The sequence below is a fragment of the Dendropsophus ebraccatus genome, chromosome 6, assembly GCF_027789765.1.
Source record: "Dendropsophus ebraccatus isolate aDenEbr1 chromosome 6, aDenEbr1.pat, whole genome shotgun sequence".
In the NCBI taxonomy this organism is placed as follows: Eukaryota; Metazoa; Chordata; class Amphibia; order Anura; family Hylidae; genus Dendropsophus; species Dendropsophus ebraccatus.
In genome coordinates, this window is record NC_091459.1 from 119,474,033 (window position 1) to 119,487,199 (window position 13,167).

Below are 13,167 nucleotides of genomic sequence, written 5' to 3' on the forward strand. Positions count from 1 at the left end.
GCCCTATAACACGGAGAGATAGGGGTCTATTCAACGGAAGCGATATTCGGCCGATTATTGCTCGGTGGAATAGAGAAAACGGTCAGCGGATCAGTCCACCACCGCGCATCGCTACAGTGGAATAGCGGTGCGCAGCGGGGGACCGACGATTTAAGAAGCAGCACCATACATTACCTGGCAGGGCTTCTCCTCCGCTCCGTCTCCCCCCCCCCCCCCCTGAGTCCCACGGCACAGCATCAGCAGCTCCGGAGCGGCCTGACTGAGCAGTCAGACCGCTCAGCCAATCACAGGCCAGGACCACCGCGGCTAGTGTTTGGCTGAGCGGTCTGACAGCTCAGTCAGGCCGCTCTGGAGCTGCTGATGCTGTGCCGTAGGACCCGGGGAGGAAGACGGAGCGGAAGAGATGTCCTGTCAGGTAATGTATGGTGCAAGGGCTTCAAGGACATCGGTAACGATGTCCCTGCAGCCCTTGCTCAACGATCATCGGGGCCGTGGAATAGGCCCAGTAAATGAGCGCCGATCTAGCAGATCAGCGCTCGTTTGCATTGTTAATCGGGCCCCCATTGGCCCGTGAAATAGGACCCATAATCTGCCCAATCAGGCCATTTCGGCAGATTATTTCTCCGTGTAATAAAGACAACGATCAGCCGAAGAAATTAACATCAGCTGATCGTTGTCTTTCAACCTGCTTAAAAGTCTTCGGCTGCTGACCGTGCATCTCTATGTGTAATAGTGATGCGCGGCCAACGGCTGATGAATGAGTAAAAAAAAATAAAGTTTATACTTTATACTTACCTCTCCACGCTCCTGGTGTTCTTCTCGCTTCTGCCCGGTCCCTGCAGCCACCACTGGGACTTCAGAGCCGGTCTCTGCAGTGACAGGCCGCTCAACCAATCACTGGCCAAGATGGGATTGCCATTGCCAGTGACTGGCTGAGTGGCCTTTTACTTGAAGGTCAACTCTGGCGACTTTATCTGAAGAGTCATCTGTCAACAGATGGACACAAGATGGCGCTGGTTGTGGTCAACAGGTATCTAGCAGATGAGCACTTGCTTACACTAGGTATCGCGCTGTGTAATACGGCCCTAACTCTAAGTATAGACTGGTAAGTTAAAAGGAAAAGGATTCTTATATTTTCCCCCTGCACTGTGGATGTTTACTTGGTGTATCCATAAATGATGTCAGTGATCCAACCTTTTGTGTGTTGTTGGATCAGTTACACTGTGTTGGTCTATAACTGTATCCTATATAACAATCCGACCACAGTTTATTAGTAGTACTCAGTAGAGAAATATAGTAAATTCCATCTGTTTGCGACTTAAAGGCAGCCCTGCTACATCTGCACTAATGTCTGATTGTCTCTGGACAGGTCATTGTTAATTCCAGTTGGCATAGAATCCTCCGGCACCTGCTTTTCCTGACACATTGGCGCAGAGGATACGGCGGCTGCTGGCGTTACCGCTACAATGCTCTGTAATAAATGTCAGCTCCATATAACAGATTGGGGGGGGGGGGGGGGGGGGGGGGGGAATAATAATACGTTTTGTTAAGTGATCCATTAACTCCTGGAGCCGGAATGTTCTGTATTCTCCGGAGGAGTCTATTATAACGCTCCTGGATTTTACACAATTAAGCAGTCTTGATGATGCGAATGTAATGATCGTCCTCTTGTCTCACTGCATGACTGCTGCCTCTATTGTGACTTCTCCTCCATGATGGATAGAAAGCTCAGGATTTATTATCGACCATTTGGAATCTTTTAAAGTGAACCTGTCCTCAAATTCTTCTCTTTATGAAACCCCCAGAATAAGGATGCTGGGCTCTATTTCTGTATACACAGCAATATACCTGTATTCTATTCTGACCCTATCAGCCATCATAGATGCACCTTCCTACAACTTTGCAACTAGCAAGTCCACGACCTATAGAGGCTAAACTAAGAGTCCTGCCACCTAATCAGCACTTTATTAGGGAGGAAAGGGACAATTGTACCAACTGTAATCAGAGAGTTATCAATGTATGTTATCTATGGACTGCAGGTCACATCTACTACATTATCTGTGCTGTTACATAGGACTGCATATAAGGTGTTAAAGGGGTACTCCAGCAAAAAAATAACTTTCCAATCAACTGGTGTCTAAGGCTGAGCGAATGTTAAACCACCAAGTTCAAGTTCATGCATGAACACGTGTGTACCCGTTCAGGAACAGTAAAGCATCTGTTTGCTTACCTGTTTGTTGTTCGAAAAAAAGTTTGTTGAAAGGCTGCTGAGCTGACGGCCAATCAGCCAGCCTGTATGTGTCCCCGTTGCCTTGGACATACTAGCAGTGCCTGTAGGGGCCAAGCTGGGATTGGTCAGATGGGACATGTAACCCTGGTGTATAATAACGCCAGTCACGTCCTCTGCTATAAGATAGCTGAGCAAAGATCAACAGAGTACTTTGGCTTTATCTACTCTTTGCTCTGCTGCGGACCAACCTCTGGTGCTAGGAACATTTTGACTTGAACACATAAAAGGATAGTCACCCCAGACATAGGCAAGGTGTCTCTATGTGGTAGTTACCCCATCTTTAACTTTAGCACTGCATAATAGCTGTGAAGAATACTGAATATGTCATAGAATCCCTGTCAGGAAACCTGGCCTCTGGGCCAGGCTCTGGGGTAAACTTTAGCAGGAACAAGTTTTGGCTATACACTCTCTCTGACATAAAACTAACCCCCGCTCCCCCAATGAGAACATTTTTGAGCTCAGCATCACTGTGCCAATTGGCCCAGTCAAAGAAGTTGCTCTACTTTTTGATTTGTGATTGGTGGGAGGCTCCTGAGACCCCCAGTGATTACTAGTGATTGTTTCTGCTCAGCTGTCCCCTGAAAGTTGAACTTATGAAGAAAAGATACCATGACTGTCACCGACTAATACTCATGTCTATGTCATTACAGGGTACAATGCGGCAGCTCCTGGCCTTACATGTGTTGCTGAACCTATGGCTCACAATATCATTCAGTTCAGGCCAAAGTGGAGATGACGTCTTGTCCGATTTGGGATCTGGATACATTCTTGACACCCCCCAAGACCAACCTAAGGAGCCTCGACATCACCCGCAAGAAACAAACCAGTGTCAGCTGACTTTTGTGACTCCGCGCCAGGAGCCATGTGTAGAAAAGGACAACTCTCAGACCATCAAGGAGGACGTGAAATATCTCCAGAACCTTCTACAGGACCACAGTCGGGTTTTACAGAGCCTGAAATATACTGTCAATGCCGATGCCCAAGACCTGGGCTACCAACAAGTCATCTCAGAGCATAACAAAGGGATCAAGGAGGACAACAAGGAATTCTATGGGACACTGAACAAGATCATCCAGGAGCTCCACACACGGATGGATGACGATGGTGCAGAGTTCCTTGATGAGAAGAAGAAGTAAGAATCTGATTGTTACATGTTCAGTCTAAGTGTGTATTTGCGATGCCCTGGCCCCTGGGGGCCACTTCCGCAGTGCTGGTGTTATGAGCGGGCAATGACCGGGGCAGCTGCAGGGGTTATACTTGTCACGGTATAGGCCTGAGGGCAGCACAGCTGTAGGGCCGGTCTGTGGAACCTGCGGGTGATGATGGGCATGCGATTCCTCGCTGCACCTAGTCAGGGCACCAGTTAGTGGACACCAATGCCAGGGTTCAGTAACAGCGGTTTTATTATAGATGAGGTAACTAGTAGCAACAGTTCTGTCCGGATGCAACCGGGTATATAGCAGGCTTTGACAAATAAGGCAGGAGTGGTGCTGCATAGGCTGTGAGAATACGTGCCGGATGATGGGAGTAGGAGTATGAGAGAAATAGCGTTGCTGGGTGGATTAGCTTGAGAGTAATACTTGCTGTGAATCCTTGCAGCGATGATGAGAGATAACGGAATGACACCCAGATGAGAGAGAAGACTCCGGACACTTGAGCAGGCAGATAAAGCCGAAGACTTGAATATAGCAGCGCACCTGATCCACACTTCTAGTGGTGAAGTGGGAGCTGCAGAGAAGAAGCCCAACTCCTCTGAGGCAGGAGAGGGACGACACACATCCTCCTTGCTTGGAAGCAGGGGGAAGACTCACTTGTTAGGAGGAAGTGGGAGGTCACATGGTTGCTCCTGGCCAGAGCTAGTCGGCCATTGGAGGAACCATGGTTACAGGGCACTGGCATGGTCACGTGATCAACAGCCTTGCATACCACTGTACAATGCAATAATACACAGGAATACATGAGAATACACATGAGAATGCACATTACCAGAGAATACTAGGGGAAAACCAGCAGCAGTTGCAGTGCAAACCCTTACCAGAACAGGCATTGACACAGCAATAGAAATGGCCATAATAGGAGTAGTAGTCTGCATGTTCTGGGACACTGCATACCTCCCTAGCAAATTTGAGCCGACCTCGGCGAATCTAGAAGGCAGCAAACATGAATAGACTGGACAATCAAACAACAGGAATGAATGATGAGAGTGAGTGTGATGAGGTGTGTGTTTCCCACGCCCAAGGCACAGGTGAGAAGAGAGAGAGAATGAGAAACCCTAGTGGCAGGACTTCACCTAGGGGTGCCTAACGTACTCTGGCGACCAGGTAGCTAGTGCGTGAACCATCTGACGTGTAAGCCAGGACAACTTAACTGCTGGCGGGTGACCCTCCATATTCCAGCCAGTTAGACAGTAGGTTTTCTGTTAAATGTGTTACCCTACTGGAGGAGAACGTGAAGACCTGTGTACTACCTTGGCGTGTCTGAGTAGTGTCTTGGATACCTGGAAGAGAAAAGAACAAAATAATAAAAGCAACCATACATGGGGAGCTCCCTTTCATACCACTCAATCACACACACAAGCACTCCACAGGCCAAACACACGAAAAGGCATCCAAGGTGCGATATGTATGGACCAGTGTGAAGGTTAGGTATGACTATGTGTGATAACTACTGTGTTGGGACAAGACAGAGGCGAACAAATACTGGAAACAAAAGGAGGTCTTGAAGAGAACTGTCTCGCATAAATCTGAATGAAAATCTGAGAAAAATGGAATGAAAATCTGAGAAAAATCTGCATACGAACTGGCTCAACTAAATCTTTCCAGCTATAGATATGATAATAATACACAATACTGAGTCTGGATGAGAAAATACACTCCTACATAAACTAAGCTTTCTCTGAGGTATATGTAAACTGACTTCTCTTACTCAGAGGAGGAGCTATCTGACTTAGACACTGGAAAAATATACTGTTTTACAAAAGAGGCACTCTACTCTGAGGCAATCTATGTAACCTTGTGCTTACTCAGAGGAAGAAATACAAAGACTTCGATAACACTGGAATAGAATAGTAGAAAAAAAATGCAATAATGAAATAAGTGCAATAATACCCTGTGTGGAACACACAATCACAGGAAAGTGCATTAGGAAGGAATGGGTTAAGTGTCTCTGTTAGGTAGAGTCTCTTTTAGGCAATTAGACATCGTCCATGTAAAAGGCTCTGGGACAGGCACTAGAGAACCTTTTGTTACTGTAAGTGTCCATCAGCTCATGGCTGGTTAGTACAGGGAACTTGGTCAGGAGGACCAGGCACGAACCTTACACGTTGCAGGAACTGGAACAAAACAGTTAGACAACAAAAACAGTTTAAGGGCTCTGGTCTCTGTAAGGATACTTAGCAGAAATGTCCTGGAGGACCCTGAGTAGGCTTCTTCTTTTTCTTCTTCCACGGATAGCGATAGCGTGAAGGGCCTGGAGCAGAAGCATCACTGGATGCAGTAGTGACTACAATGCTGGGCGTCACCGTGGTGATAGGAGAGATGATGGGGGCCACATGATAGGTGACGGTCGTGGTAGAAGAGGCAGCCTTAGCCACAGCAGTGGGGGCAGTAGAGGGGACTGCGGTAGTAGACGGGCCCGCTGTAGTGGAAGCTGCAGGAGTAGCGCTAGGCATAGCGGTGGCAGCTGTAGTGGCAGGCAACAGGGCAGCGAGGGCCTGCTGAATGTCCTCGATCAGCTGCATAATCTTAGGCCCCGGCCCGAGCATCCGTTGCGGCAGGGGCGGCGAATCACGCCCTGGAGGTTGCCACAGACCCGGGGATATGAAGGCCTTAGCAGAGTTCTCCCCTTTAGGGCCAGGGACTGAGGACAACAGAGTCGGTCCACTTACAATCTGTTCGCTGTCCGGTGATGAGGACCCTCCGGTACAAGAAGCGAGGTCAGCGGTGCTGGAGTGACCGGGTCCCGGAGAAATGCTGGTCTCAGGTATGGGCCCCTCATTCTGATCAGCAGAGGCCGGGATGAAGGCCTAGCGAAGACTTCCGTCGTCCGACGGGGCAGCGGCCCAGCTGGTGTCGCTGTAGGATGGGAGCGGTGCTAGCAGACAGACAGGATTGCTCTCCGGCAGCTCCGGTATCACAGGAGCTGCGGCTGCAGGCAGGTGCTCCTCGTAGGCTGCCATCTTGCTACGCTCTGGCCGAAACTTGTAGCAGGAAGGGGAGGAGCGCCAGGATGGAGGATCAGGTTCCAGAATCTGCCCAGCAACAGTGACGTCATCCGGCCCAGGCGGCCAATCAGGAGCAGCCAATAGAAAGTCTATGGCGCCGGACGATTCCCGCGCTTTGGCAGCATGGCTGTTAACCCCCTCCTCTCCGGGGTATGGCACAGCCAGAAATTGAAGAAGACGGCAGCCATCTTGTGTACTATTTAGGGCCTGAAACACCTCAATCACCCCCATAGTAATCGGCAAAGTCTCTGGGGGGTAGCAGTACAGTTCTGGGGACACTGACTGTTGGCACAACACAGTCTGTATCCTGTTCGTGACGCCAAAAATGCGATGCCCTGGCTCCTGGGGGCCACTTCCGCAGTGCTGGTGTTATGAGAAGGCAATGACTGGGGCAGCTGCAGGGGTTATACTTGTCACGGTATAGGCCTGAGGGCAGCACAGCTGTAGGGCCGGTCTGTGGAACCTGCGGGTGATGATGGGCATGCGATTCTTCGCTGCACCTAGTCAGGGCACCAGTTAGTGGACACCAATGCCAGGGTTCAGTAACAGCGGTTTTATTATAGATGAGGTAACTAGTAGCAACAGTTCTGTCCGGATGCAACCGGGTATATAGCAGGCTTTGACAAATAAAGCAGGAGTGGTGCTGCATAGGCTGTGAGAATATGTGCCGGATGATGGGAGTAGGAGTAGGAGAGAAATAGCGTTGCTGGGTGGATTAGCTTGAGAGTAATACTTGCTGTGAATCCTTGCAGCGATGAGGAGAGATAACGGAATGACACCCAGATGAGAGAGAAGACTCCGGACACTTGAGCAGGCAGATACAGCCGAAGACTTGAATACTGCAGAGCACCTGATCCACACTTCTAGTGGTGAAGTGGGAGCTGCAGAGAAGAAGCCCAACTCCTCTGAGGTAGGAGAGGGACGACACACATCCTCCTTGCTTGGAAGCAGGGGGAAGACTCACTTGTTAGGAGGAAGTGGGAGGTCACATGGTTGCTCCTGGCCAGAGCTAGTCGGCCATTGGAGGAACCATTGTTACAGGGCACTGGCACGGTCACGTGATCAACAGCCTTGCATACCACTGTACAATGTAATAATACACAGGAATACATGAGAATACACATGAGAATGCACATTACCAGAGAATACTAGGGGAAAACCAGCAGCAGTTGCAGTGCAAACACTTACCAGAACAGGCATTGACACAGCAAGAGAAATGGCCATAATAGGAGTAGTAGTCTGCATGTTCTGGGACACTGCATATTGATGCTAAAGGATCATTTCTGTGGAAATGTAGTGTGACTGTATGAGAGACTGGATTACAGAGGCATCTTAAATACAGACAATATATTAGTCAGTGACTAATCGTATGGCATGTAAATAGTCTTTAAAGGTATACTTTAGCATTACAAAAAACATTGCTGCTCTCTTTCAGAAACAGTGCCACCCTTCTCCTCAGGTTGGGTGTGGGGTTTTACAGCACAGTTTCATTAAAGTGAATGGAGCTGAACTGTAATACCACACACAACCTGAAGAGGGGGTGACATGTGCAGCGGGACATGGGGAGCAGCAGCAACACAGGGGGGCAGATGTTGGGGAGCACCACATAGGCACATGTCACAGTGAACGAGGAGTGGGACGAGCTGGCCACCCCTGAGCGCTGGCTCAGCAGCACCACGCGCAGTTGAGAGTTGTAGTTGCTGTAGTTAGACAGAGTAGTAAGTGTTGGGTAGAATTAAAGATACATTCCGGTTCTTAAACAGTTATAAGTATAAGGGGCTCCAACGGGGTCAGGTGGGCTTTACCCTGGCAGCCGGGGTGACAGGTCCCCTTTAAAGGGAATGTACCAATTTGCTACGGAGCCCGCTGTGGACATCCTGGTTTCTTCATGTGCACATAGGGCCGCTCTATGCACTGGAGGCGGCCCAGCGCTCACAGTACACTGATATCCCCTCCCCAGGTGATGCAGCCAGACTTGATTCTGAAGGAGGCTAAGGGGATATTGATGTACTGGGGTGTACTGGGAGCACTAGCAAAGTGGTACATGTGCCTTAAATTTTCCTATATTATATATATGGGGAGTTGGGTGTGGGGTAGAAGGTTTGTCCCACCCCTATAGTAAACTCTCTGCAATGCTCCATATAGAAGGTGTCCTAGACACGTAGGATCTCTAGCCGTGTCCATAACTTGGCTGCTCCACATCTATAACCGGGATCTGAGAGGAGACGAGGACACAACCTGACTGTCAGGATGACTGATGCTCCTCAGGTAACAGCCTGGAAATCAGCAATTCCAAAAAGTGCAAAATAATAGGAGACCCATCCACAACGTTACAAAGACAGGACGCCATTATCCCGAGTGATGGGGCGGCTAGGACAGTTAACTCCTTCATCCCAGGACAATGTATTGCTGAGACCCTGGGGTGTCCTGTGTTAGATAGGCTAGTGCCCTGTGCCATATCAGCCTGTGTTTAGTAGGTTTAGGAGCTGTACAGTATATGAAGGTCACTAGAGCAGACACTGAACAAGCAGGGAATGTCAACTAGAGAGGAAACCTTAGAAATGTTAAATCTCTTCAGGTTTTGGATCATCCTCTATTAGGTAGAATGGCGGAAACCACTGATAACTACTCCCCCCACCCCAGAGGACTCTATAACTATACAATAAACTCTATTATAGAGAAGGGTACCGTGTAGCAGAGCTGACATTGCTAATACAGGATAGCTGATTTATTTGGGACATTACAGTGTAATTTCTGCATGATTTGTTATAAATAGCAAGGTCGACTCTGCTACATCTGTGCTCAGCCCAACTATGTAGAGTTGCTCCACTAGGAGTAGTGCAGGCAGGGATCCTCTTTGGTTTCCTTATGAGTCTCCTTATCTGGATGGTTTGCCCTGATCTGATGCTATAATATTCCGTTACCTGCAGACCCAGCGTCACGTGATTCATGTTCAATGTGAATGTCGCTTCACCTCCAGCGCTCCATTAATACTGAAGTAGTAATAGCGTCCCATACCTCCAACACATCCATCACACAACCAGCAGATGTAGGTTATTTATGGCAAACAGTGATGATGAGTCCAAGAATTATCACACCTGTACACACCAGATAAGTGACATCCAATGCCTATGTTGTACCAGCTGTACATGTATAATTATATACAGCAGATACCCAGGTTATACAAGCTGTACATATATAATTATATACAGAAGATACCCAGGTTATACCAGCTGTACATATATAATTATATACAGGAGATACCCAGGTTATACCAGCTGTACATGTATAATTATATACAGGAGATACCCAGGTTATACCAGCTGTACATATATAATTAGATACAGGAAATACCCAGGTTATACCAGCTGTACATATATAATTATATACAGGAGATACCCAGATTATACCAGCTGTACATGTATAATTATATACAGGAGATATCCAGGTTATACCAGCTGTACATGTATAATTATATACAGGAGATACCCAGGTTATACCAGCTGTACATATATAATTATATACAGGAGATACCCAGGTTATACCGGCATGCTGTATATTTCGGTCCTGTTCACTTTTCTTTCCCTTTTCTCTCTTTTTCTTAGACTGAAGAAGAACTTCCTTATGATGAATCACCTTCTTCAGACGACCTTCCAGTTGGCGGAGAATCTGGATAAGAAGTCACAAGACCTGGACGTTCTCTTAGCGAAACAGCTGGAGAGATCCACTACGTTAGTGTACAGGAACATGCTGAGGTCCTGATCATGGACAGCTGGTGTATATGGGGGTGCAGGTAGAGGAGCTGGGGTCCCTCACCAGAAGTCGGTGTGGGCTGGTTTACACCTCCGTGCTCTCCTCCTCCCCCCACAACTGCATCCCCCCCCCATATCAGAAAGGTGTTGTGACCCTTGCCTGGTTCGCCCCATGCCTTGTGACTATAAACCAACCATAGGAAGAGGTGATTGGGGTCTTCTCCATTGCGGCCACATGCCGACCACTGAAGTACATAAGCCATTGACCACCATTGACCTAATCACAGTTAACATGTTCGGACAAAGCGTAAGCTACATGCTGTTCCTTTAACACAATGGCGGCTTTCTTCCTGCTAACCCCCATTATCCCCAGAAGTGTGCACACAATGGCGGTTGTTCTCCGGCGTCAGCGGCTTTGTGCAGAGAGAAGCGCCTTTCCAGTATTTTCCTATATAAATGTAAATGTTTGCTGTGAATGATGAATCTGAAAGCCCAGGCGAGGTTTATAGGTATTTTACAAATACGTTATGTATTCATTCATGTAGCAGATACGATCGAGGATCGGTGGTAATAATAGCGCCACGCTATGTACTTCACTAGTAATTGTATTACATGGGAACACTGAGGGTGCAGAGAGCTTGTCCTTGAGCCCGAGACATCTGAAAGGACAGAAAGAAAACAGATGAAATTGTTCCCTTATCTATAAAGTGATGTTCTCTACTTCTGGGTTATAAAAACTACCGCTATACTATTTTGATTGTTGCTAAGATTTGGTCTATGGAAATCTTTTATGTGTTTGACATAACGTAAAGTTCTCTGAGTATCAGGTAGACATTAACATTTGCCCTCTCGCTGGTATGCCATATAGCCATAGAAATCTCGTATGTATACTGTATCTCTCTTGCTGGTATGCCATATAGCCATAGAAATCTCGTATGTATACCGTATTTTGTATATGATCATGGACTTGGGGGTATGTCCATAGGAATCTAACTATTTTAGATGCCCTACTTCCATAGACAGTCATATTTAATCTGTAGCTGTATTGGAACGCCTATTGTACCTACCTATTTCTTCATGGGATCTAGTGAGATGGCGGCATTTTTTATGCATATAAACTCCTCTTTCACTTACTATATATACCTCTCATTGACAGTCACATGAGAGCGCCCTGATCCATACAGTAAGTAATCGCTCACGCGTCACTATCCAGCAGAGATCAGCACCAGGGACAGTGTCCTGATTCCTAGAACGATCAGCGACTAATCTCCTTCATGTGGACTCCTCTTGTTGGACACTTCTATTGGTCACTCCTTATCGGGAGACTCCTGGACGGTTCAAAGCGAATAAATTTTTTTTATGTATCATGGTGTCAAAATTTCACAACCAAGGTGGAGTGCACCGGTAGGCGGTAGGTAGTAATTTAAAGGGGTAGTCCCTCCAGTATACCTTATTGTATAGTTTTCTGAAAGAGTTCACCGGCACTACTCTCTTTGTTATGGCTAACGAGCAGTCTAACTTGACAGTCTAACTAACTAGCAGGCTAACTTGAGCCAGTTTGCAACAGGGGGCTCCTCACAGTAAAAGCAGATATGAATACAGTCCAATAAATAGAAAGAAGTTGAGGGCACTCACTCGTATGTTGCAAGATTTCTTTATTCAAAAGTGCAGTTAAAACTTCAGTGAGACATTTCTCTCTTGGGCAGACGCCATACCACTTCACAGCGTAAACACGATGACCATTTCACGCGCATGCGTGTTTCATCGGATCGCGCTGTAGCGCGCATGTGCGTGAAATGGTATGGCATCTACCAAATAGAGAAATGTCTCACGGAAAGTTTTAACTGCTTTTTTGAATAAAGAAATATTGCAACATACGAGTGAGTGCCCTCAACTTTTTACCTTATTGTATAGTCAATAAATGTAGGAACAATGTAAACTTTAAACAGTGACATTTAATACTTGAAAAAATTTATTAAAAATTGATTCTGTATTCAAAGTTTCCCGACGTGTTTCTCCCCCAAAATAGTAATGTTCTTCAGGGGATTGGAAAATAACAGATAAACAATCACAGGCTGCCGGTACAGTGCTAAGTTGTCACTGCTGTCCTGTTGGGTTTAGGGTCAGACCCCCACTAATTATATTGCTGTGCCGTCACCATTACAACAGCACCTTATATTGGTCTCCTCTATACTAGTTGTCTGTGGGTGTTGGAGGACTCTCTGAACAATAGATTGCTAATAAGAATGAAGTCATCCTGATTGGTTCCCCTTTGTATGTATCGTTGACTCCACAGCCTCGTCCACCATTATACACCGTTATATAATCCCCGGATCGGCACATGATGAATCATTGTCTATAATAAGTTTTACCATCACACGGTTTTCACCGTCTCCATCATATTCATGCAGTAAGAGAGTAAGAGAACACTTGTAAAAGCCGAGAGATGTGAGTAATATCCTCAGAAGGGGGTGACTCATCTCTCCACTCAAGAGATATTTGATAAAGGTGATTAAAAAGAGTGTTTATGGGTCTATAGTCGAGTGGGACTTCGCATATAGTCATTCCACTGACTAAACTAAAATACACCTAAAGAACTAAAAGAGTCACCTGTATACCATATTATAGAAAATAGTCGCAAATAGTAAGAATAATTACACTTTCTCCTGTGCCCACTGCTGCCCCCTGCTGAGTAGTGGACGTCATAGGAACTGCCAAGGGTGGTGGGGGGAAGGGTAGTGGCAGCTGCTCCCAGCTCAGAGATTTCATATTTGTCCACTGTCATTTTCTCTTTATATGCGCACGTTGAACACTAGAGGGGGCTAAGGAGCTTATTGCAAATTGTTTATCCTTTGAACTCTATGATAAAGCTGTATGCAGTCAGCTCATGAGCTCCCCTAGTG

At 46.9% G+C, this 13,167-nt stretch overlaps 1 protein-coding gene across 2 annotated transcripts in view; it reads left to right on the forward strand.

The window, feature by feature from the left end:
* LOC138795966 (uncharacterized) overlaps positions 1-12,114 on the forward strand; it is a 72,150-nt gene extending 60,036 nt beyond the window's left edge. For both annotated transcript variants that reach the window (XM_069975758.1, XM_069975759.1), the window contains exons 3-4: positions 2,941-3,422; positions 10,118-12,114. In XM_069975758.1, the coding sequence (XP_069831859.1) occupies positions 2,947-3,422; positions 10,118-10,274 (633 nt within the window). In that variant the 5' untranslated portion in view covers positions 2,941-2,946 and the 3' untranslated portion in view covers positions 10,275-12,114. The remainder of the gene's footprint in view (positions 1-2,940; positions 3,423-10,117) is intronic.
* The last annotated feature ends 1,053 nt before the right edge of the window (positions 12,115-13,167 follow it).